This window comes from Triplophysa dalaica, chromosome 11, assembly GCF_015846415.1.
Source record: "Triplophysa dalaica isolate WHDGS20190420 chromosome 11, ASM1584641v1, whole genome shotgun sequence".
NCBI classification, from domain to species: Eukaryota; Metazoa; Chordata; class Actinopteri; order Cypriniformes; family Nemacheilidae; genus Triplophysa; species Triplophysa dalaica.
Window position 1 is genome coordinate 19686635 of NC_079552.1, and position 27216 is coordinate 19713850.

At 40.1% G+C, this 27216-nt stretch overlaps 2 protein-coding genes across 3 annotated transcripts in view; one reads left to right on the forward strand and one right to left on the reverse strand.

Moving 5' to 3' along the window:
- The first annotated feature begins 295 nt into the window (after positions 1-295).
- On the forward strand, positions 296-6033 carry gfral (GDNF family receptor alpha like). Its single transcript, XM_056761400.1, has 9 exons — positions 296-355; positions 733-858; positions 1658-1810; positions 3413-3454; positions 3536-3863; positions 4821-5077; positions 5209-5337; positions 5443-5527; positions 5602-6033. The coding sequence occupies exons 1-9, from the start codon at positions 301-303 to the stop codon at positions 5690-5692; spliced, it is 1266 nt and encodes a 421-aa protein (XP_056617378.1). The 5' UTR covers positions 296-300; the 3' UTR covers positions 5693-6033.
- Positions 6034-9295: 3262 nt separating this feature from the next.
- The window catches only part of hmgcll1 (3-hydroxymethyl-3-methylglutaryl-CoA lyase-like 1), a 69347-nt gene continuing 51426 nt past the window's right edge, over positions 9296-27216 (reverse strand). For both annotated transcript variants that reach the window (XM_056760008.1, XM_056760007.1), the window contains 2 exons: positions 11595-11720; positions 9296-10605 (listed from right to left, as the gene is read on the reverse strand). In XM_056760008.1, coding sequence (XP_056615986.1) covers positions 10504-10605; positions 11595-11720 — 228 coding nt within the window. In that variant the 3' untranslated portion in view covers positions 9296-10503. The remainder of the gene's footprint in view (positions 10606-11594; positions 11721-27216) is intronic.

Genomic DNA, 27216 nt, shown 5'->3' on the forward strand with positions numbered 1-27216 from the left:
AATGCTGGTTTTGCTAGTACACCAGCTAGACCCACACAAATCAACCAGCCTGAAACACAATAGAAATATAAGCCGATCTTTATTTTTCTCTGCTTTTTTAATATTGAAGTTAACCATGCAGTACTGCTTAGCATGACAAATGTTTTAATATTAATGAGTTGCATGGACTTAGCCCTGCCTATTGACTCTGATGGCGAACAGGTGAGGGATGTTATTAATTGCAATGGTGACGTCACTCAGAGTGAATAGAGCGAGTTGAAGCAGAGCTGCTGGCCATTCGCACAGATGCTGAACACTGACATGACGCTACCACGCCACTCTTACTCTATGAGGGCCATAAAACCAGCACTTTTTGGTGAGTAGAGTTGAATAAATTTGTGCATTTGTGTTTTTTTAAAACTTCATTGTATTATTATTTTTGTTAAGCTAGGGTGGTGATTTAAATCGATTTCTTATGTCATGTCCAAGAGTTTCTCTAATTGTTCTTGGATTGAAACATCTCTGTTTCAATTAACCTGTAATTTACTCAATTTCTCTCATAAACTGATTCTGAAATGAGGTTGAAGTGCAACAAAAACTCTTCTCTCTTCTCTTTGAATATTGGGCGAAGAAGGCTTTAGACAATGTTTTCGTTGTTTACCTCCACGCTGAACAGTTAAATGAAATAACCATACATAAAATGGAATTATGTGTTAATTAGAATATGAATCTCATCTTGTTTTTTTCCTCCAGCGTCTTATTTGCTGTTTCAGGTAGTTTGCACTTCTACAGCCTGCACTTCACACATTAGTGCTTGTGTTTCTCGACGCTTCTGCAAAAACGAACAAGAGTTCCTCACGCATATCTGTGATTTTAAAGGTACATAATTATTGTTGTAAAGAGGAGTTATGAAAAGAGTGTACCCATTATAAAATGCTGGTTTATTTTCAACACATGGTTGGGTCACAAAGGGACAAATCCAACTTAAGTTGGCTTGTTGCAGCTCAAAATGCTGTGTGCTATCAATAAACAGTTGGGTTAATGAAGCATATTTACTAGCTTTATTTTTTCACCTCAATTTGTGCCCATTTTACTTTTGTTATGAGATTTTCAACATTGGATAAATATTGTGCCAGCCCCAATCTCCCTTGCATTGTGCAATGGCACATCAGTGTATTGGCAATAATTGTATTCAATAGCAATAGCCCCGGGCAAATTGAAGGATCGAAATTGTAGCCGTGTGTCCACCAGGTGAGATAATAGGTATAGCCCAAGGGGACAAAAAATAAATTAAATCAAACAAACCAGAGAAAAACATAAGCCTCATGGACACCAAGAAGAAAATGACATTATTAATTTCTTTGAAAAATGGTTAGGACTGCTATATTTATATATTTCTAACATCAATAATGGAAAAAAAACACATGGCATTTTACAAGTCAAAGAGAAGTAGAGGCCTTTCTATATAGCTCAATTTAATGACCAATTAAAGGAAGTATACACTTCATAAACATTCAGTATTGATATATTTAATAGCCATCAACCATAATGTATTAAAAATCATAACCAGTTTGTGATTCTGTTGAATAGAGTTTACTCATTAAAACCTCACATCAAAAGCACCTGTTGGAAAGATCAATGCTCTTTGCTGCTTATTTTCTTTTATCTCTGCGATAAGATGGAAGGAGCCAGGTGACTGATCCAAAGGTCTGTAACAACACTCTTCAGATGACACTGACGCGATCACCAGCTCTGGGAGAGTGCCTCTGTTATTCTTCAGTTTCATGCAGCACTCTACAACAGATGTGTTCTCAATGCCAGCACCATTTGGGTATACAGCATGTTTTAAATATTTCTGATAAATCAAATGTTATTCTCCATTCACTAAGCGAGTGCTTTCTAAATATGTTAGTGAGCTTTATTCAGATTGTTTTCAAGCTTAAATAATTTTTAAAGTGAAAGTGACCTATTTGTCAGGTATGGTGACCCATACCCGAAATGTGACCTCTGCTTTTAACCCATCCAGTGAGTAGTAAACACACACACCAAGTGATGAACACGCTTACACCCGGAGCAGTGGGCAGCTATCACTGCAGCGCCCAGGGAGCAAGTAGGGGTAAGGTGCCTTTCTCAAGGGCACCTCAATCGTTACCCACCGGCCCTGATCACGAGTTATCACGAGTCCGACTCTCTAACCACGATTGTCCTAATGTGAAAAGCGTAACAAATGTAGGCACATTATGAGCACCTGTAACAAAGGGCTAAGTTTAGAAAAGGAATATGTGAATATACTGAATCATTACTTTTTTGTTTTTGATAATTATCTTTACATTGAAGCCTTTAAAAAGTATTTACAGAAATGTCCATGGAACAAAAGTACAAGATGGTTTAGAAGCATACATCTGTAGCTTGTTATTGTTAGAGGGGATATATGTCGCGAACATGTGTTTTTATGTGTCTTAGGTGTGTTGTAAGTTGCCCATGCATGGATTAGACATGTAACATTGCAAAATGTGTTGGAACAAAAGATGCATTCTATCTAAAAGCGAATGCTTACCCAGACCTGCCTGAAAAACATTAGGCATTACATTTCCATCAATTGTTTGCAGTATTCGACCAATCACTATGCACCGGTTAACTGGCCAACCAAACTCTAGCACACCTCGCCTTGTTAAAAACCTGCACGTTTCAGAGAGGCAGGATCAAAGAGGAGATACAAACATGCATGGCATGTGGAAAATACAGCGTTTTCGCACCTTAAAGGGTCCATTCTTTTGCTCTTTTTGAGGCTTTGATTATCTTTTTTAGGTGTTTAACAATGTATGTTCATGTTTATAATAAAAAAAAAAAAACTTTATATTTCACATATTTCTGGTCTATTGTTCATTGCGGTCCCTCTTCTAACAAAACGACTGTATTTATTCTGGTATATATAAAGTCCCTCCTTCCGAAACCTTCTTATTGGTAAAGCTGACCAGATCTGTCGCGATTGGTTCCCTGCTTAGAGTGTTTGAAGATGTCCCACCCATACCAAATCAGCTAGCTTCAGCTTCTCAGGCTGTTGTAATTGGATGGTGCCCCTCGCAGTGCACATGTTTTCATAAACTTTTAGCAATAGACAGTAACAATGGCGTCAACTTCCCTTTATCTGTTAAAAACATGCAGATTACTTTTTCTCATACGGTCACAAATGTTTGAATTGTTTTTTCCCTTAATAAATAAAACCATCATTTATAAAAACCCATTTCGTATTTACTCTGGTTTTCTTTGAGTAATATAACAATTTGTTTTATGATCTGGATCAATTAAGCGTGACAAAAATAAAATCCTGAATTGGGCAAATTCTTTTTCACACCACTGTATGACAACAGGCACATTGCATCACACCACAATAACTCTCTATTTGTAAATATAATCCTTTCATATTTTCCAGCTCAAGAAAACAAGAAACATGACGCAGAATGGCAAACCGGCGGTAAGTTTTTGGTCTATGCATTTAAATACAATGAACTCCTCCTGGAATCCACTCAATGTTTATTCTTTCTGTGCAATTCAGGCCACAAAATAAACCGGTCATGTCTGGAGGAGATAATGGCGTGTATTGAAGATGAAATGTGTAACAGGAAGATGGTACCGTTTGTTCAAGCCTGCAGTGCTCACCAGTGCAAGCCGCTCCAGTGCAGGCAGGCAACGGGTCACTTCTACTCAACTCTTCCTCTCAATAGAGCTGAGACAATGGTGTTCTGTGAATGTGATAGAGAAGACCAGGAATGCCAGGAGATGAAGGACTCTCTGCACTCTGGCTCCTGTGTGACAGATGAGTCACAGACACCCTGGACCTGCCTGGAGATGCTGGACAGCTGCACTGGAGATGTGTTGTGCAGGTTAGTTTAAAACCTTGATGGCAAAAAAGCGTGCACAACATGCATGTTCCTACATTTCTCATGCGTTTTGGATAAATATAATTTGTTTAGAGAAAGTGTTTAATTGTGGTAGCTATGTAAGTTCTGATAGAGGTGTATGGGCTGTTTTATCTGTGATGGTTTTAGCAGATAAACTGTTGGTTGGAAGCTCACACAATACAAACGCCTGATTCTAGTTCTTAATATGATTATGTACCTCATTGTGGTGTGAAAAAGCTGTAAATGCAGGTGACTAGTGGTCAGTGTTGGGTGTAACTAGTTACTAAGTAATTAGTTACTGTAATTTAATTTATTTTCCCTTGAAAAGGTAAAGTAAGGGATTACTCCTTTTTTTTTCGGTAATTTAATAACAGTTACACCTGATGCAATTAAACTAAATACTGTGTGATATATGTGTTTGCAATAGTAGAATTGACATCAAAATTCAAAGTCTTACTTTAAAATCTGTGCTTTAATGTATAATTCTCACATTTGTAATACTTTGGTGGGTTAATTATACTACTTTACTATACTACTGGTTTTATATTGTTTATTTGAATGATTTAAAAGAGCTGTTTCATGTCTATCATCGAACCACTTAATTAATCAAGGTTGATGAAGGATATAGAAACTAATTAGTAATAAGTAATTAAATACTTTCTGGAGAGAGTGATTATTTACACTACTGTATAAGTAACTAGTCATTAATTAATTTTTCAGAGTAAGTGGGTGGTTAGTTGGGTGGTGCTTTTTTTTTTAATAGTTAGTTTGGATGGAGCTGTGACCGGCATATTTTTTTTCTGGTGTAACTGTTCGACAAAGGGACCCTTTCTTATCAAGAAAAGCAATGCAATGCACTCTACACAAACAGGGCCTTACAAGTTTGAGATCCAATGCATTAGAATAATGCTGATAAAACAAACTGTTTAACATTCACAGGCAGAGAATTAACAGGTACCTGTCGGATTGTTTCGGTGCAGTGGAAGCTCCGCTTGATCATCAGCATTCTGCAAGTGACTGGCTACAGTTACTAGATCCAGACTTCTTCCTTGGAGAACAGCAACAATGCAGGGTGGCCTTTGTGGCTACAATGGGTTCAGTCCTTCAAAATCCATGTATTTGTGACAGATTACACCATCAAGACCTGCATAAGTGTAATAGGTTGCAACAACTTTTTCAAAACAAGTCTCTTTTCAGTAAGTGCTTACAGGGGTCTTTGATTCTCAGCCAGTGTTATTTATTTTGCATTTTGGCTTATTTGTATGAATCAGTTGACTCTACGTTTTTTTTTTTTTTTTTTTTTTACTGAAACCAATGTGCTATATAGAGCTTTCAAGGACCAAAGAAACTCTCAGACACAAACTATCAGATGAAATAAATGTAAGGCCACAGCCAACCAATGAATCAAGCTCTGAACAACAGCTAACCGATGAATCAAGCACTGAGCTCTTAAGCGGTGAGTTTGTACACAGATTTACATTCCATGAGAATGCATTTCTACTGCACATTTTCGTTTAATTCATACATAGTTTGTATTGTAATATTTTCTTTTGCATACCAGATCAGCTGTTTTACTTGTTGATTTACATCTCTGTGTTGACGATGGTGGTATTATTTGCAGTCAGCCTCATTTTGCACAGACTAAGGTAAGGTTTCATTGGTTTGATGTGTTAAAATGCAAAGCACAACTTCTCTATAATTTGTTCTAATTTATTTTTAGGAGATTACATCAAGCTGCTGGTAAACGGCAAGGTTTTGAGGCCCATCAGTCAAAATCTCTTATGTTGGTGTCTGATAACATAGGCCTATAAGTGTAATGATTTTATTGTGTAGCATGTTTAGTAACAGCATTCAGTCACTTTTTAATAAATTTCATTAATGTCCTGATTTCTGCTACAATGAATGGTTGATAAACAGATGAGATTGTTTTCATCGTATCTTGTTCGATATATGTTACAATGGACAACAAAACCAGATTTGAGATTTTTACATCATCTGAAAGCTGCATGAATACGCTTTCTGATGATATATGTTTCTATTTGATGTAGGTTTCTGTTGACTTTTGTTAGGATAGGAAGATATTTATCCAAAACTATTTAAAACTCTGGAATCTGAAGGTGCATAAAAATCTAAACAATTGCCTATAATGTTGTCAGAGTTACTATAACAGGCAGTTGCTAAGAATAAACAGGTTTGTTTTAATGCTCTATTTTGGCTTACCACTGTAATGACGTTGGATTACTTTGGTTTGGAATATCATTAAACTGTTCACAACTAGCCCAGGAACATGGGTTGTTTTAAGACTTGTCTTTAAGTACACAATGTTTTAACAATGGGTTTATATTCCTTTCGTGTACTACTTAACATTAGGGCTTAACTACTATTGTATGTATTCGCATGAAATACGAGCAAGACTTTAGATTCACTGTAACTACGTGTTTCCCACATTTATTGCTAATGGGTTTGAGGTATTGTTATAGGTTTAGGTGTAAGCCCACCTTAATTCCTTTGTCTTTAACATTTAATTCGTACTTATGATCAAAAACATAGAACCACATATGCTGACCATTTGCTGTACGAAATGTTGGCCATTGATGATTAATTATGTGCATGCATATTACAAACAGACATAAACACGGATATAGGCATAAACATGCATTCAGAGTACTTGTATATGATAGACAGGTATGCAAAGATCAGCAACCAGGTGTTATTACGTTGTGAGTAGCAATTTCTGTGTAACCTCATTGTCTTACAAATGCATACTCTGTTTTTATCTGCTCTAAGTATTGTCGGACTTAGGACATACAAGAAAGATACTGCTTTCTTTCATTGTAATGAATAAACTTTACAGAAATTATCTCGGTCATAGGTATTCGGAACCGATGGGAGCGGTGCATTTTACCACTAACGTAACAACATAACACACCTTTCTTTGCATCACTTCTCAGGTTTAGCCGCGAATCTGTAAACAACAGCTGCTAACATGCTAAACACATTATTTAAGATGGGCGATTTAAAAACGATGTGTAATTCTTAAGTCTTATGCAGATGAAGCTTAATTGCGAAAAACTGGTACTGATCCACATTTGAGAATAATATCTTTGGCGAAACCCATGCAAACCTGACAGCCACTGGGTCCCGGAGTTTAGATTTTTTAACCTTTCTGGCTACCGGGAGCTCTAGCTCCCGACGTAGGGGTCGCATCGACTCGGGTCAGCGTCATTCTTTTCAATGAGTCCTGCCTTATTTCTCCAAGTCTTTCAGGACCGGAGATACAGACCGGTGAATGTTGGTTTTGTCGATCCGAAAAAAGTAAATTCTTCCGGAACGCTAAGTTGTAAACTTTCTACAGCCAGGGACTTTCGATCATTATAGCTCTGGCCCCCAAGGCCGCAGTGGGATGAACCCTGGCTCGTCGGAAAGCACTCTTCCCGGCCTCCTTTTATGTTCCATTTTACATCCAACAACAGCACACATTTGTTGTTTCTTAGACATTTTTGTAACTGGCTAGTGGCTACATCTGCTCTTGCCTGAAAATGGCTGACAGCATGACTCTGGCGGAAGGTGGAACTACGCGTTCATAAGGCGGAGTCTGTGAACTGTCATGGGCAGGCGTTAACAATGTGACAACAGATTTTTAGGGGATCGCCAACAGCCTGTTTTGTTGTGGTTTGAAGGAGTTTACAAAAAGAAGAATAGATGGATTTGTATAATTACATGGTGTTTCTGCACACAGACTGGCAACTCAATTTCTAGTAGATAAATATTGCGGCCCTTTAAGTGCAATTACTTATGTAATTGCAATGCATCAACATGTATGCACATCATTCTAAAGTCAATTGCATCGAATGGTCAAGTGCAATACATGGTAGATAAGGCCATCTAAGAATAATTTGTGACTTATGTGTTAAACCCTGTGTAGTTCAGTACTGAGTAATATCGGTCAATAAGGCTTATGCCTTGTGCTTGTGTGTTCTTGGTTCAGGGCAAATAAGTTGCACTACAAATAAAGGGCTGATGTGTGACATTCAAAATAAACAGTGTTGGCATATTTAAGGTTAATAGATTATAAAATTTGATAGGCCTTTGATATGAGAAAGTAAACGCTCAATCCAGACTAATAGTGTTGCCTGAACCCCAGTGTCAGAGCCATAGGACACAGCACTAAATCACCATTTAGATACTTGAACACAGGCATTGAGATGTTTCACTAAAGCCGGTATTCACAGACGGTAAAACTTCACATAGTGTTTAACAAGGTTAATATGCTACTCACATAATTGTATATTTTCCATCATGTACCGTATTTAGCATTTTACATGGCATAGCAAAACAACATATAATACTGTATATATTGTAATTTTATACATAACTATAACCACAGTTACACATAAATATGGTTGTTCTTTTTAGAAATACTGCAATAATTCATTATAACATATGCATATTCTATTAAACAATACCGAAATCATATCATAGAACATACACAAAGTGCTGTCACATTTTCTATATTCTATTCCACAAATAGATAAGAATTATATTGTATTAGTATTATTTATTAATACTTTATAATGAATTGAAAATACGTTTAGGGAGCATTATCATAATAAACAGGCTGTTTGTGAATTTTGCAGAATTATAGTTCTGTGCAGTGTGCAGGCTATCTTGTATCTATACCTGAAACACAGGTGTCTTTGTTTATCTTCCCCCTGTGGGATTACTAGAGCTGCACTGTATTGTATTGTGACTGCCAGAAATGCAAAGCCACAATGACGAAGAAATTTGGGACCAGACAGGTGAGAAACAAAAACAAAGGCAGAAAAAGGAATTGAGAGAAAGGAGAACAATTGGAATTATTGTTGTTTAATTGCACACACGCACATCATTTTACTATGCAAACATAATGCTTTATGCTTTTTTTAAGGCTGGTCACCATTGGTAAATATCCCAGTGAGGAGTAACTCATATCAGGGTTCTGCAATAAACAGCTATTAGTTTGCTTTCTCTATTATGCACCTGAGCCTTAGAAAGCGCTCAATATCTATTACCATCTCAAAAACAGGCAATTTAGGGGTAAACAAAGGGGTGCTTTGACATTTACTTGATAAACATGACAGGTAAAGAATTGTAAATACAGACTAGATTATATACGAGATGGATTTGTAAATCGAGATAAAGCATGTGTTGAGTACAGGCCACCTGTATTTAAACAGAGTGATATGTATGCTGTCGGTTTAAAATGTGGGCAGAGATGAATTCATAAAGCATTAAACAATAGTCTGCTTTAATTAATTTATTGTTTCAAAAACAATGTATATAATATAATATAACCTTTATTGACATCAATACTTTTAAATATTTGACATATTTCAAATAATACATATCAAATTGACATGTTAGTAGTTTAGTAATGTTTACTAGTACAAAGCCTCACATATGAACACGTTTAGTATAACATTTAGTAAAATTGATCTAAAAAATAAATACAAATTACTGCATTTGTTGCATTGAAATATTAACAAATGCACATCCGTGACGGCACATTTATCAATAATAATAATTTTGCTTTTTTTATATCTCTAAAGCAAAAAATATTGTTATGATTTTTTGTCATTGCAATAGCGAAAAGCAAATAATATAATCATTAGCCACTATTGGGTGTCTACAGTTGCAGTCAGAGGCGTGGGTATATTTGCTTTTTACAGTGACTTTTCATCAAGTCTGAATTTAGAGAGTTAAATCAATGTAATACTCCAATTTTCATAGCTTATTGCTTTACCTTCCACATAAATGCTGGACAGATTAACCTTAAGTATGTTTACAAGACAACGATGGAGTAGAAATGGAAAAGTTTCCATGCGCATTTTTAAAAGTTTCACTTTCACACAACTACATTGTCAAAAACATTTACATGGATCAACAAAGACAAGTAAAACACTGTATTATGCATTCAAAGCCATGATAAGCAATGTCACTGTGTAAAGAAAAACAATACACCTGTGCATCTTACCCATACCCAGTTTTTCCCCAAAAGTTCTTTATACCTTTTGTCGGCGTATGTGTTTTATAGTTTTCAGAGGCTTGTATTAAGAAAATGTTTGTGTTGTGTAAACAAAATGCAAACAAAAAGGTATTATGATCCTGCTGTCACCTTTACCAGACAGCAAAAGCTTTGTGCCAAGCAGACAATGATTCTCACATGCCATGTGTCATCAGAATATATGAAGAATATAATCCAAGCATGTTTAACATTTTCATATGTCTTTGGTGTGAAAACCTCTCTTTTGTATTTCCTGTTATAGGCACAAAGTGTTATAGATACAGTATTATTAGCACATGCATCAGCAGCTCTTGATTTAGCTTCAAAACCTGCGTTAAAAAGTCAACAGAAAAAAGGCATTTAGAAGTTTTGAATTGCACATGGTATCATCGGAAGAACAATCTGAGGGTAGCATTCAAAGAACAACAAGGACAGCTTTTACTTTAGTTTACATGGTCAATGTCAGACCTTTGCTCCAATTGATACAGAGACCTAGAAATAGTGCAGTATCTTAAATATTTCTTATTTGATTCTATTTTTCCAAAATTCTCCAAATCTTTTTCAACTGGAATACAAAGGCTAAGGTGTTTTCGTGGCTTGTGAGACCTTGGAGTTAGTTGGTCGGTTTAAGACTTGGCAGATGAATTCACCAACCTCCATCACTTTAAACAGATCCACTCCCTGAATCAGAAATCAAACAAAGACTCAAAATGTTAGCAACATGGGCACCAGGGGGCGCAATACCAAAAGAAATTCAATAAAATAGTGTTGCTGAGAGATTTTCTTTGAGAGAGTTAAAAAGGAGAGGCAGTAGGGTGTGGATAAAGATGTGTGTGGGAAACTGTAGAACATAATTACTGCAACCACAAGTACATCAGGTATATCAGGACTGTTATCCACAATTCTCCCAAATATGCCCTCCGAGCACCCTCTCTACAGACTCCCATCTATGTTCTGTAAAAACATATTCCCACGTTTCGTTAATTGTTGTACAGACAACATGCAGAAACATGGCTGTGAAAAACTATAGAAGAATTTTGACAGTTACACTAAACGTAGCCTCAGTTTCAGACACAACACCCACTCTCTGTTTGCTGTCTGTATGGGAACAAACTTTTATCACAGTCTATTTCAGATGATTCTGTGCTTGAAAAGCATGTGAATACAAAACAAGCTTTGATTTCATGTCGGTCAGATGACCCTTATCTTTTCTAAGGGGGTGAATCTGTAACGCTTTAGATTGAAGGCCCGCAGTGTACCGCATAATTTAATAGGATTTACAGCGTAGATACTTGTAACAATAATGTACCTCTACAGTACATATCTGTAGATAAAGGTGAACAATATGCAAAGTTTGGCGGATAAAGGGGTAAGAGTAAGGAAAATAACAAAACATACTGTATATATATATATGAGGTAATATTTTTGAAAATAACCCCTTAGCTATAATTTTTCTATTTCCTGACTTCTTTATTCCCCAAACTTTGCATATTGTTCCCTGTTACCTACAGATATAAATTCTATGCGGTCCATTGTGGGCCATTCGAAAGCGAAAGCGTTACCAGTGAATCTTAAAGCAGCAAAATGGACCACTGGTGTATACATAAAAATAGCACCAACATATAATAATGAAACATTCTTGGTGGTCAATATCTGAAACTTAGACTTACGGTTTCAATTCCAAGACCATGTAGCATATATAGAACATCCTCTGTAGAAATATTGCCAGACGCTCCCTTGGCATAAGGGCATCCCCCAAGGCCTGCAACCGAGGAGTCAACCACAGAAACCCCCATCTGCCAGAAAAAATTAAAAGGCAAGTTAATATCAACCTATAAGACCAGGGGGTGTAAAACATGAGAACAGTAACATTCCTTTTCTTGAGGTATTGTGTGCATTTTCTGTGTTGTACTGTTTCTTGGAGACTGGCATATATACACAGAACATCTGGTACACCAAGCACCCATACCTTTTGTGTGAGTGAATTTTTCTTAGATGTCCCATCTAACCACGGATTACTTTAACAAGGTTATGATGATATGGTGATTCTACCCTAGCTATTATTGGCATGTAGAAGAATACTTGAGGGTAAATGAGGAGAGAAATTTTAATGTGAGAAATGTATTCTTTCTTTCAAGGTAAAATCTGATCCCTCATTGCATGGTATAACAGAAAAAGTAAAAGGACAATTGTAAAAAATAGTGGTGGGCATAGATTCATTTTTTTAATCAAGATTAATCTAGATTAATTCCAAGATTAATCTAGATTAATTCCAAGATTAATCTAGATTTATCTAGATTAAAATGGCTCATTTGAATTCTGCCGAAGGCATTCAGAATATGTGTGCTACCCAAATAATGACTAAAAGTAAGTCTTTGAGAACGGGTTTCTCAAGCCAGGTGGCGCATTAGACCAGGGGCCCGTCTCCTGTTTCCAAAATGCATCACAAACTGCTTGAGAAAGCTGTTCTACTATGATAATTGGGGATGAAAATTAAATTATGTTCAATAAGATGAACTTGTGTTTACTTCCGCATTAGCTAAGGGATGATTTGCGTTTAGGTGGTACTTGAGACTGGAAGAGCTCCTACAGAACATTTACATTTAGTCATTTAGCAGACGCTTTTATCCAAAGCGACTTACAAAGAGTGAGGGAGCAACAAGCGATATGTCATACAGGAGGCATAATACATTAGATCTCAATACAAAGTTACTGGTTTCAACTAAAGCTAGACCACTACCTGTTGAGAGAAAGTGTTTTTTTTAAACCAATTCCGCATTGCACAAGGTGCAAACAACCTTAGTCTTGTTGATGTTTCTATTGTGAAGCTTCTTAAAAATTAATATTCCCTGAAGCAAACCCGGCGGCTTCATAGCTGCATCCATGTTAGCACGTCACGTTTGATGCGGTAATTTCACAGTAACGTTATGTTGTGTTCAGACCAAACGCGAATGGCGTGTCAAGTGCGAGTGATTTATGTGTTAATGCAAAGAGCCAATAGACCTACTTGCTGCGCGAATCGCGCGAATGAAGCCCTGGTTATGACATGATGAGGCGGCTTCTGCTTCCGCGAATGACGCGAATCACGCGAGTTGAAAAATCTCGTTCTCGCACCCATACAGTGCAGTTAAGCTGGTATACATCCGCGCTAAAATATCAAGGTGAAAGTAATCATAGCTTGCGTAGTATAGACCCAGCTCCCAACCCAACTTTGAGAATAGATTAACGGCGACATTTTTTTTATCGCGCGATAAGAGTCTCACTGCGTTAACGGCCCACCACTAGTAAAAAAGCATAAACTGTAAGGCCGAATTTTGGAATAGACTGTCCAATACAATTGGGCTCAAAATTATTCAACCACTATGTAAATATAAGTAGGCTGTGAAAATAAATCTGCATCATTAATCCTTTAACATTAACAAAATCCTAATATTAACAAAATCTACCCTTTCATTGGAAAACTTATTTTTATAATGAAAGAATGTTTTTTCTCCAGTACACTGTTTTTGGTAACAAGGATATAACTAACAAGGTAAACACATACCTTGACTTAAGAGGTCTAAAGACACAAAGCAAGGTAAAAAATCTTGGGGTCATTTTGGAGTATGACCTTAGTTTCAGCAGTCATGTCAAAGCAATAAGCAAATCAGCGTACTACCATCTCAGAAACATAGCCAGAATCAGATGTTTTGTCTCAAGCCAAGATTTAGAGAAACTAGTCCATGCTTTCATCACCAGCAGGGTGGATTACTGTAATGGACTCCTTACAGGTCTTCCCAAAAAGACCATCAGACAGCTGCAGCTCAAGCAGAACACTTCTGCCAGGACTCTGACCAGAACAAAAAAATCTGAGCATATCACTCCAATCCTCAGGTCCTTACACTGGTTACCAGTTAATTTTAGAATCAACTTAAAAGTATTATTAATTGTCGATAAATCACTTAATGGTCTAGGACCTAAATACATCTCAGATATGCTCATTGAATATAAATCAAACAGAGTTCTCAGATCATCAGGATCAAGCCAGTTAGAGATAACAAGGGTCCATTCAAAACAGGGCGAGTCAGCGTTTAGCCATTACGCCACCCGTAGCTGGAATCTGCTTCCAGAAGACATCAGACGTTCACCAACAGTAGCTACTTTTAAATCCAGATTAAAAACACACTTGTTTAGCTGTGCATTCACAAACTGAGCACTGTGCTGGTTTACATCAACTCTATTTCTAATTTATTTTATTTTGCTCTTATTCTTTTTATATATACACTCACATTTTTAATCAATTTTATTGCTGTTTTATTGTTACTTAAAATCTAAAGTATTTGTGATCTTAAATCATTTGCATTTTAAAGATATGTTTTATTTCTTTCTGTTAATCGTTTTATGTAAAGCACTTTGAATTGCCCTTGTGTATGAAATGTGCTATATAAATAAACTTGCCTTGCCTTGCCTTGCCTTGCCTTACACATTGCTCATAGTTAATAATCCCCTTTCACTCCATACTTTTTGCAATGTCTTATTTTTTAAGACAGCTCTTGAGTCTTCATCTATAATGCCATGAGTTTGAAAAACAACTGACAAGAGATATAGAAAATTCCATTATAGTAGTGATGCACAATATTTAATTTTTGTGTTCAACCCTATGTTTCTATGACACTTCAAACCCAATAGAGCTCCAGAGGTGGACGTCATGCAATCTGAATTCCGCCATTTTGGCAGGCATTCAGGAGAGCTTTGTAGCTTTGGTTTTGAAAGTGATCAAACAATAATTTAAAACCAGGCTGTATAGAATTTACAAATTGTACCATTTTAATTTGGTGGACAGCTGCTGTGTGCCAGGATGCCAGAACAGGCGGTGGAAAGCAAAGGGCAATTTATTTTATCATATTCCTAAGGATCCCAAATCCCTTATAGACGATTAAATGGTTAACTGCAATAAAACGTGCGAACCAACATATGGCACCACGATTTCTTCCTCTCTGTCGTTATGCTGCCAAATCCTTAACAAGACACATGAGAGCAGCACTCGACTAGTCCATCTGTGCAATCGGAGTGGGTTCCTAACACATGTCTGATCACCTCCCATGGCTTCAGTGGAGGGTCATTTAGTTGTTTGGTAATGTTTAACCTGCAAGATCAATGATGCTATGCTGGCTACCTACAAACAAGGACAGCTATAGGATGATCGATTATGTTAGCTATCAACTCAGTTGACTTACAGTACCCTTCCAATGATGGGGACAAAGCATGTTAACCCGGCAGACTCCATTCAGTACAAAATTCATGTCAATTTTTACCACTCCAGGCTTTTAAAGAGTCCCAGAGTAGGACGATGAAAATTTGATGAGGTAGTTGTAGAAATTAGAATCCTGCAGGTCAGGAAATGTATCCGTTTCTTTATTGATACAGGTAAAAAGAACCCCGGGGGCATTGTAGGGATCTGTTATGTATAATCTATAAAATTTGCACAGGTCTATGTCTTTTGAATAAAAGTTTGCAGTGAACTAATGCTGGCGCCATTCGTTTCATATCCGCTCGCGGCTGTCCTTGCTTGCCAGGATGGCGGTGTAAACAGAAAAGGTCAAGTGACTGCCATAGCTCTATAAGACACGAAAATTAATTTTAGTGATCATGTGCTATGTGACAGCTGTTGTATTTGCGAGTGCATGCTCATATCAGAGGGCCTACACGTAATTAACACGCCTTTTTAGATCTGCAAAGCATATCAGCGTAATTTTCAAAATGGGCCAATGCCGATATTTCATTGATATGCCAACATCGGCCGATTATATCTGCTTGCCGATGATAGTGTGCATCCCTACTTTATAGAGATGCATATTTCAAGCTCCATGCTGGTGCTGCTTTTAAGTTCTCACCACCATTTTCCTATTGGCTTCGGGTTTGGAAACTGGGATGGCTCCGACAGAAGCTTGTTTTTTTTTGCTCAGTGACCAATTTTTCTTTAGATTTAGATTTTTGTTTTTTAAGTCATTGTCCTACTGAAAAATGTAATGTAAGACTCTTTTATGACTTCTATCAGAGACAGTCAGGTTTTGATTGTTATTTAAATTGATATTTACTAGATTCCAAAATGCATCTATCTAGACAGGATATCCAGGATCTTCAGCACAAAATTAGGCTCTAGTACTAAGAATAGATTTCGGAAATACTGCAGCCGCCATGTTTTATTGTCATGTGTTCCATATGCTCTTCGACCAGTCGGTACAAACATAATTGATTCATGAGAAATTGATTATTCTATACTGGATACCCACTTTGAAGTTTTTTTTTATTTGATAAAATTTTAACCCTATCCCTAACCTTTAATTTTAATTTGACTGTTGCTCAGCTCCAGTTCCATCATGGGATAGAGAAGTGACCATCTGATGCAAACTCACAAATCTTGGCAGAAGTAGTAGACTATCCGGGTATTTCTTGTCTACTGTTTTGTGCATACTGAGGACATACTACTTATGACTCATACTCATTTTGCCTACTTTATACTATGGAAGTAGATGATTTCCGACACACGGTAAGTGTCTTGTCATGGGTGAAATTAGCCTGAAATCTGCCTGAAAGTGCAAGTTCCCTATCGAGGGAACTCACTCTGTGTTTTGAGGACTGTGTAAAATATCTTAATATATTAATATTAGTGTATTTTACTATCGCTACCTATCACTGTCGTTGCCGACTTATTTATAACTTTATATTCTAAACCTATGTTAATTAAAACGTAACGCCGCTAGCATAGTATTAGCGTGTTAGCTTGCCTTCTGTATACACTGTGGAATATCATCTCCCCCTATTTGTCTTGTGTGCTAACTGTTTCTCTTTTAAAGTGTATATACTAAGACTCATCAAGCAACCTTGGTAAATTAGGATTGCACTTCCTACCCGGTGAGTCATGGCTTCTATTCCTATTGTTGTTACTTGCACCTCATGTCATTTGTTTACCTCAGCCTTCTCTGTCAGTTGCGAGTGTTTTACATGCGATAAATACAGGGAAGTAGTTAGGCTGACGGAGAAGATCTTAAATAAAGATTGGATTCGAGACTCTTATTCTGAGGATAGTAAGAGTGTTAGGACCGTAGAAAACACTTCGTATGCGAGCAATGTTAGCGCACACAGCTCGGTTCCGGTTGAAAATCCCCTGCAGCTGGGAAACTTTGTGACGGTGAGACGGCATAGTCGCAGGACAAAACATCACTCAACCGTTCCGATTAAAGTCTCGAACAGGTTTGCCCCGCTCAGTGACGCACCGACTGAGAAACCTGCTGAAAGTCCCCTAGTGATCGGTGATTCTATTGTCCGGAACGTTAACATAGAGGCACCAGCCACCATAGTCAAATATTTAACGGGAGCCAGAGCGCCTGACATCAAGTCAACTTTAAATGTGCTGGCTAAGGCTAATCGTAAATTCATTAAGATTGTTATTCACGTCGGCACAAATGATGTTAGACTCCTTCAATCGGAGATCACTAAAGATAATATTAAAGAGGTGTGTGAGCTCGGAAGCACGATGTTAGACACTGTAATATTATCTGGTCCCCTCACTGCTTACCGTGGGGATGAGATTTATAGCAGATTATCATCACTAAATGGCTGGTTGTCTGAGTGGTGCCTGCAGAATAATATTGATTTTATAAATAACTGGAAGAGATTTGAGGGCAGACCTGACCTGTTGAAACGAGATGGTCTCCATCCCTCCTGGGATGGGGTTTCCCTCCTCTCTAGAAATTTGGCACACAGTCTTAATAATGTTAAAGGCTGACTACCTGGGGCCCAGGTCAGGAAGGAGACAGAATTGCTTAACCACCTGTCTGCTTGCCGTCTCACGTTACAGAATACACAAAATATACAACATGTAATAATCCCTTCTCACAAACAACATAAAATAGAGACTGTGTCTGTCCCCCGGATTAGCAAACAAAAGATAATGTGTAAACCTCTTGAAAGTCATTTAAGTCATAAATGTTAAACAAATCAAACATGAACAAAATACAGATAATCAACTGTTACGACTCTGATTGCTTAATATTGGATCTCTCTCAAATAAAGCACTTTTTGTTAACGATATGATAACCGATCATAAAATAGACATGCTCTGTTTGACAGAAACATGGCTAAAGCCAGATGATTATATTACTCCAAATGTATCCGTTCCCCAAGATTATTACTATAAACACAAGCCTCGTCTAAAAGGTAGAGAGGGGAAGTGTCGCTGCACTTCACAATAATTATTTTAGCATCTCTCAGAAGTCTAATTTTAAATACAATTCTTTTGAAGTCATGGTACTTCACGTATCAACACCTAATACTAAGTACAAAACATTTTTAAAATTTATTCTAGCTATTGTTTAAAGGCCTCCAGGGCACCACACAGATTTTATTAAAGAATTTAGTGGGTTCTTATCAGAACTAGTACTGGCTAGTACTGGCCGCAGATAGTCCTTGTCGTTGGTGACTTTAACATCCATGTAGGTAATGATACAGATGCCTTGGGAATGGCTTTCAAAGACACTCTTAACTCCATGGGCGTTAGTCAACATGTGTCAGGTCCCACTCACCTCGTAATCATACTTTAGATTTAATACTATCTTACGGTATAAATGTAAAATCGTTCAGCAGAGTAAAGACATTTTGGATCATTATCTGATATTATGTTTGCTTCACTGGCCTACGGCTGCAAATCAAACTCCTTGTTACAAATATGGTACAGCGATAACTTCAACTGCCAAAGATGCGTTTCTCGACAATCTGCCTGAATTGTCTCATATATCTAGCATAAAAAATGTTGACAATCTTGACATTACGTTTGAAAATTTTAACTCTACCTTCTCGGAAACATTAGACATAGTTGCTCCTCTGCGTTTAAATAAGATTAGAAATGGCAGCCCAACACCGTGGTATAATGAACACACTCGGGCTATAAAGAAAGCGTCCTGGAAAATGGAGCGGAACTTTAAGAAAACTAATTTAGAGGTATTTCGTATAGCATGGAAGGATAGTACTCAAAAATACAGGAATGCCATAAAAACGTCTAGATCCGCCTACTTTTCATAACTAATAGAAGAAAACCATCACAACACTAGGTTTTTATTTAACACCGTGGCTAAATTAATAAAAAATAAGTCGTCATCGACGTCAGATTCTGATTATCAGCATAACAGTGATGAATTTATGAACTACTTCACGAGTAAAATCCAAGATATAAGAGAAAAAATTATAACAATGCAACCTGTAGTGAAATCCGCTGAACAAACTAACTACAGCACCCCTAAGGAGAAATTGCAATTATTTTCTACAGTAGATCACGATGAACTGTCTAAAATCATTAGATCATCTAAATCAACAACATGCATGCTAGACCCTATACCTACAAAACTACTGAAAGAAATGCTCCCCGAAATTATAGATCCTCTTCTTAGTATTATTAACTCATCTCTGACATTAGGACATGTGCCTAAGGCATTTAAGGTGGCTGTTATAAGGCCCCTTGTCAAAAAACCCAAACTTGACGCTAGAGAACTAGGGAATTACAGGCCTATATCAAATTTACCTTTTATATCTAAAGTTCTGGAAAAAGTAGTTTCAACTCAATTATGCTCCTTCCTCCAAAGGAATGACATTAATGAAGAATTCTAGTCTGGATTTCGAGCTTGTCACAGTACAGAGACTGCTTTGATCAGAGTTACAAATTATCTGCTTTTAGCGTCTGACCGTGGCTGTATTTCGTTATTGGTGCTGCTAGACCTTCGTGCTGCATTTGAAACCCTTGACCACAGCATACTCCTACATAGACTCGAAAATTACGTTGGCATTAACGGAATGGCATTGAAATGGTTTAAGTCTTATTTATCCGACCGTTTTCAATTTGTAGCAATAAACAAAGAGGTGTCCCGCAAATCGCAAGTCCAGTACGGTGTACCACAGGGCTCAGTCTTAGGGCCTCTGCTCTTCGCATTATACATGCTTCCTCTAGGAGATATAATAAAGTGACATGGAATTAGCTTTCACTGTTATGCTGATGATATTCAACTTTATATATCCTCGAAGCCACATGAAACCCAGCAGTTCCATCGAATAAACGAATGCATAGTTGATTTAAAAAACTGGATGAGTAACAATTTTTTACTACTGAACTCGGACAAAACAGAAGTGTTACTAAAGCCTGGCTCAGACTATAGGATTCTCGGCCAGATTTTACCCCGATTTCCCCTCCCGAGAATCTTTGAAAAAATCGGGCCTAGAAACGCGATCGGGCCCGAGAATCGGCCCAGATTATCACGTTATGTGAGGCGTTCACAGATCTAATCTTAGAACTCCCGATCTGCTCCGAGATAAATCTTAGCCGCCCAGATCATATCAAACATGTTTGATATTTAGGATTTTAAATCGGGCTGATGACGTTGGTACTTTCGCTACAGCCAATGAGAGACACATCGACAAGTGACGGAGGTAAAGCTTCTGCAAGGGTTCGTTGTACAGCGGAGATGGAGGATCGTCTTTATAATGTATCCTCAAAAATATACCACAACCGCACAGATAAGAACAAGAGCTGGGGAGAAGTCACGTCGGTTTTAAATGTACCGCGTAAATTAACTGCTAACGCGCAGCTTGTAGTTTCGGTCAACAGATTGTTATTTAACTATATTACAACTATATATGTAATTTCGTTATTTATTAACATTAAACTTAAGCGGCTCGCCTAAAGCACAGTCATAACGTCAGCCCTAGTAAAAAAACATTATAGCATCACCTGCTTAAAATACGTCTCAGCGGCTTTGGACTGACAGACAGAGAATCATTCAGAGCGCGACAAAGACACAGAATAACAGGATTGAATGTTACACACCTTGCTACAGTTTTGCTACAGGAACGTATAAATCCCATACTTTTGAATTGCTACCGAAACATCTGCTTTTCACCGCGGATAAGCCATAGTACAGTTAAAATGGTACAGTTACACACTCAAGACCTTTTGCATAGCCGCTGCATTTCCTTCATCTATCGTAGAAATACACTTTTTTCATAATAGGACAAATAGATCACGTGAAATTAACTGCGATGTCGCTTTGTTTACTTCTGTTTCCCGGTGAGATGACGTAAGAGGCGTCCGTTGGTAAGATAATCTTAATATTATCCTGTATTTGGATGTCTTAAAAATGTCTTTTGATGTGCTATTATGATATAAAAAAATCCAATCAATTAATTTTTATTTTTGCACTCGCTACATTTAGTCTTATTCATAAACACAACTTTACCCCCAACGTTTCTTCTCTAAACATTTCACATTCATAAATGCAAGTTTACAAAGGGCAAACCTATTTTTGAAGTGCTTGAAAAAGAGATTCAAATGTAGATGTAATGCAAGCTTTAAGATTTTACATAAGAGAATCAGATAAGATTCTCCTTATGTGTGAGCTGCAACCAGAATTTCAAATCTGTCAGGATTTTAAAACTCCTGTAGTCTGAGCCAGGTTTAAGATTTTACATAAGAGAATCTGATAAGATTCTCCTTATGTGTGAGCTGCAACCAGATTTAAAATCTGTCAGGATTTTAAAACTCCTGTAGTCTGAGCCAGGCTTTACTGGACCGAAAACTGCAATACGTAACAACCAAGAATACTGCTCAACTATTGACAGATGCTCCATAAAATCCTCGTCGTCAGCCAAGAATCTTGGCGTTGTATTCGATAGTACTCTGTCATTTAAGAGCCATGTCGCCATCACCTGTAAAAGTGCATTTTTCCATTTTAAGAATATATCTAAACTACGTCATATGCTGTCACTGTCAGATGCAGAGAAATTAATTAATGCATTCATGACATCAAGACCAGATTGCTGAACTGAATTTTTAGGTGGTTGCCCTGCAGGCCTATTACAAAAACTCCAACTGGTTCAAAACGCGGCAGCTCGAGTTCTTACACTTACAAAAAAGTATGAGCATATAACCCCGGTTCTGTCAACCTTGCACTGGTTACCTTTAAAGCATCACATTAACTTTAAGATCTTGCTTATTAGCTATAAATACCTACATGGTCTAGCGCCGCAGTATTTTAATGAACTTCTATTGTATTACAGTCATTCACGTGCATTACGCTCTCAGGCGTCCTGTCAGTTGGTATTACCTAGAATTTCAAAATCAAGTGCAGGTGGTAGATCCTTCTCTTATCTAGCGCCTAAACTTTGGAATATTCTTCCCTGCACTGTCCGGGAAGCAGACACACTCTGTCAGTTTAAATCTAGACTAAAGACGCATCTTTTTAATCTTGCATACACTATACTTCCATAATATTAATCCTCAGAGGATCTAGGCTGCATTATTTAGATCAACCGGAACAAGGAACACATCCAACAACAAATGATTGCAGAACAGTACTCTACTCTCAGCCAGTCTTGTCTCTTTGTTCCAAGGTTACCGCAGGATGCAGTTCATGCCCAGACCTGATGGCAGAGAATGGGAAGCGGTAACCTGACAAGAGCTGAGATGATAGAGCTGGATAAAGGACGCGCCAACTTGACACGATTTTCCTACAACACTTCAAATGCTATTAGATTGGTAATTATAATCTTAAATCTATAAATTACCTTATTCGTCCATCCATCAATTTTCTACCGCTTATCCGGGCCGGGGGGCAGCAGTCTAAGCAGGGATGCCCAGACTTCCCTGTCCCTAGACACTTCCTCCAGCTCTTCCGGGGGGACACCGAGGCATAGTCCCTTCCCGGGAAGGTGTCCAGGGGGCATCCGGAAAAGATGCCCAAGCCACCTCAGCTGGCCCTTCTCGATGTGGAGGAGCAGCGGATCTACTCTGTGCTCCTCCCGAGTGACCGAGCTTCTCACCCTATCTCTAAGGGATCGCCCAGCCACCCTGCGGAGAAAGCTCATTTCGGCCGCCTGTATCCGGGATCTTGTCCTTTCGGTCATGACCCACAGCTCATGACCATAGGTGAGAGTGGGAACGTAGATTGAGCGGTAAATCGAGAGCTTCGCCTTGCGGCTCAGCTCCTTCTTCACCACGACAGACCGGTACAGCGACCGCATTACTGCAGAAGCTGCACCGATCCGTCTGTCAATCTCCCGTTCCATCCTTCCCTCACTCGTGAACAAGACCCCCAGATACTTGAACTCCTCCACTTGAGGCAGGAACTCTCCACCTACCTGAAGTGAGTAAGCCACCCTTTTCCGACTGAGAACCATGGCCTCAGATTTGGAGGTGCTGATTCTCATCCCAGCCGGTTCGCCCTCGACTGCAAACCGTCACAGTGCATGCTTAGGGCCCTGGTCTGATGGGGCCAGCACGACGACATCATCCGCAAAGAGCACAGATGAAATCGTGTGGTCCCCAAACCCAATGCCCTCCGGCCCCTGGCTGCGCCTAGAAATTCTGTCCATAAAAATTATGAACAGAACCGGCGACAAAGGGCAGCCCTGCCGGAGTCCAACATGCACTGGAAACAAGTCTGACTTACTGCCGGCAATGCGAACCAAGCTCCTGCTCCGGTCGGATAGCCCTTAGCCAAGGGTCCCGAATCCCATACTCCCGGAGCACCCTCCACAAGATGCCGCGAGGGACACAGTCGAATGCCTTCTCCAAATCCACAAAACACATGTGGATTGTTTGGGCAAACCCCCATGAACCCTCCAGCACCCTGGAGAGGGTATAGAGCTGGTCCAGTGTTCCACGACCGGGACGGAAACCACACTGTTCCTCCTGAATCCGAGGTTCTACCATCGGCCGGATTCTCCTCTCCAGTACCCTGGCATAAACTTTCCCGGGGAGGCTGAGAAGTGTGATCCCGATAGTTTGAGCACACCCTCCGGTCCCCCTTCTTAAAAAGAGGGACAACCACCCCGGTCTGCCAGTCTAAGGGCACTGTCCCTGACCCCCACACGATGCTGCAGAGGCGTGTCAGCCAAGACAGCCCCAGAACATCCAGACTTGAGGTACTCAGGGCGGATCTCGTCCACCCCCGGTGCCCTGCCACAGAGGAGTTTCTTGACCACCTCTGTGACTTCGGCCCGGGTGATGGGCTAGTCCGCCTCAGAGCCCTCGGCCTCAGCTTTCTCAATGGAAGCCATGACGGCGGGATTGAGGAGATCCTCGAGGTATTCCTTCCACCGCCCGACGAAATCCCCGGTCGGGGTCAACAGCTGCCCCCCTTCACTGTAAACAGCGTTGGTAGGGCACTGCTTACCCCATCTGAGGCGCCGGACGGTTTGCCAGAATCTCTTTGAGGCAGACCGATAGTCCTTCTCCATGGCCTCACCGAACTCCTCCCAGGCCCGAGTTTATGCCTCCCCAACCATCCGGGCTGCTGTCCGCTTGGCCTGTCGGTACCTGTCAGCTGCCTCTGGAGTCCCACAAGCCAGCCAGGCCCGATAGGACTCCTTCAGCTTGACGGCATCCCTTACTTCCGGTGTCCACCACCGGGTTCGGGGATTGCCGCCTCGACAGGCACCGGAGATCTTACGGCCACAGCTCCGAGTGGCTGCGTTGACAATTGAGGTGGAGAACATGGTCCACTCGGACTCAATATCTCCAGACTCCCTCGGGATCTGGTCGAAGCTCTGCTAGACGTGGAAGTTGAAGATCTTTCTGACAGGCGATTCGGCCAAACGTTCCCAACAGACCCTCACAGTACGTTTGGGTCTGCCAAGTCTGTCCAGCATCCTCCCCCGCCATCGGATCCAACACACCACCAGGTGGTGATCAGTTGACAGCTCCGCCCCTCTCTTCACCCGAGTGTCCAAGTCATACGGCCGTAGATCAGATGAAACAACCACAAAGTCGATCATCGACCTCCGGCCAAGGGTGTCCTGGTGCCATGCACTGATGGATACCCTTATGCTTGAACATGGTGTTCGTTATGGCCAAGCTGTAACTAGCACAGAAGTCCAATAAAAGAACACCACTCGGGTTCAGATCAGGGGGGCCGTTCCTCCCAATCACGCCCCTCCAGGTGTCACTGTCGTTGCCCACATGGGCGTTGAAGTCCCCCAGCAGAACGACGGAGTCCCCAGTCGGGGTGCTTTCCAGCACCCCTCCCAGTTTCTCCAAGAAGGCTGGTTACTCTACACTGCCATTTGGCCCATAGGTGGACACGACAGTGAGAGACCTATCCCCGACCCGAAGGCGCAGGGAAGCGACCCTCTCGTTCACCGGGGAAAACTCATGGCGGCTGAGCTGGGGGGCTATAACCAAACCCACACCAGCCCACCGCCTCTCACCATGGGCAACTCCAGAGTGGTGAAGAGTCCATCCTCCCTCGAGAAGAGTGGTTCCAGAGCCCAAGCTGTGCGTAGAGGTGATCCCGACTATTTCTAGTCAGAATCGCTGAACCTCACGCACAATCTCAGGTTCCTTCCCCGTCAGAGAGGTGACGTTCCATGTCCCTAGAGCTAGATTCCGCGTCCAGGGATCGGGTTGTCGAGGCCCCCGCCTTTTACTGCCGCCCGATCCACTTTGCACCGGCCCCTGGTGGTGGGTCCACAGGAGGGTTGCCCCACGCCGCTCCTTAGGGCTGAGCCCCGCCTGGCTCCAGGGTGGCGTCCCGGCTGCGCCATACCGGGCGACGTCACGGTCCTCCAATTCCTTGTCATCATAAGGTTTTTTTTTAACCGCTCTTAGTCTGACCTGTCGCCTAGGACCTGTTTGCCTTGGGAGACCCTACCAGGGGCATATAGCCCCAGACAACATAGCTCCTAGGGTCTTTCGGGTGCTCAAACACCTCCACCACGATAAGGTGGCAGTTCAAGGAGGGGTACCTTATTCGTAATTTAATTTATTTTTTATTCAGCCTTGTTGTGCAAGCACTGTTGAGCTTGTGCAGAGGCAGCAGCTTTTGCCAGAGGGGAACTGGAATCCCATGGTTGGGCCTGGGTTCTCCTGAGGGTTTTTTTCTCGATTGGAGTTTGGGGTTCCTGTGTGCAAGTGTGTTTGCGTGTCTGCGTCTATGTCAATGTGTTTAAGTATGTATGCATATTGTGTGTGTGTGTGGAGTATGTCTGTCTTTTGTTGATTTCACCTTTTTTCTTGCTTTTACAGGTATATGCCTTTAGTTGTTTTTCTTGTATTCAATGTGTCTCATGTACAGCTGCTTTGTAACAATGAAAATTGTAAAAAGCGCTATATAAATAAAGTAGAGTTGAGTTGAGTTGAGTGTGATTGTGGCTGAATATGATGAAAGTGTCAAAACAGTCCAGTTGTGCAATGATACATCATACGCAGCATGATGTATAAACAGGAGAGCATAAAAGCACATACGGAATAAACAAAGTGAGCTTTTGTGCTTCAGCAAGCTCCCTGTGCATTTGGGTTTGCTAGAGGTTAAGTTGCAATAGCATCTAAGAAGGTGTTTGAATCATGCACTCTCTCCATGTCTTCACTACACCAAGGACAGGTATACAAACGATCTTTGAGTAATCTGTTTGGAACTCCTGTATGCATTGTGAGTGAATGCCCATTCACATGCTGTGCTCCCACCTGGCACCCCTTGAGAAGGGCAATTGGGCTCACACTACCTGCGGTTCGTGGGCCTCATTCATTTTTCAATCATTTCTCAAAGAACGTACGTGTGATTCATGGAATGAACGTATGCACAGAAAACATTGTGCCTCATCATGTCATGTCTTTCTTGGTATTGTGGCAGAATCACGGCAGAGCCTCATATTTGGATTTTTGGATTTGGATTCAATTTATTGTCATTACACATATACAAGTACAGTGTAACGAAATGGATTAAGAATAAAAATACAGCATAACATGAGGAATGTGGGGAGAAAACAAATACACATAATACACCATAGACACGCCGTGACCATTACGGCGCCGTTCACAGACCCACTTGTCAGGCTGGTGGTTCAAAGCGACGGAGTCGTGTGATCGGGTGAGAGCAATGTGTGTGTGTAATAGTTTGTTATCAGCAGGTGTCTGTAGAGTGGGGGAGGAACGCAAGAGCGTCTCATTGCAGTGCTCTTCACAGGGTTGATTTTCCAGCAGCGGCCTTGGCCAAGGCCAGTGCTGGTTCTGGATAGCCGAAAAAGATAAGATTGCGATTGTTTAGTCTTGGGGCGAGTAAACCACATTACAATTCTGTGGCAACTCTCTTTGTCCATTTTGGTCTCCAATACCATCAATTTTCCTTTGCAAAGCCATGAGGTTCTCCATGATAGAAACCACATTGCGTTAATAGTCAATAGTTTGTTAATAGTCTCAGTCTCAATGCTGACCGCTCTTCCCACAGCTTCAATCGATATGGGCAGCCCTGTGAGGCTTTGGACAGCTGTTCC

What these genes read in the sequence shown, in the direction of transcription:
- gfral (XM_056761400.1), top strand. Translation starts at nt 301, where the DNA reads ATGACGCTACCACGCCACTCTTACTCTATGAGGGCCATAAAACCAGCA. An exon ending in TCAATGCCAGCACCATTTGG is followed by an intron (nt 1,811 to 3,412) that starts GTATACAGCATG and finishes CATATTTTCCAG; the next exon opens with CTCAAGAAAACAAGAAACAT. An exon ending in CTCATTTTGCACAGACTAAG is followed by an intron (nt 5,528 to 5,601) that starts GTAAGGTTTCAT and finishes ATTTATTTTTAG; the next exon opens with GAGATTACATCAAGCTGCTG.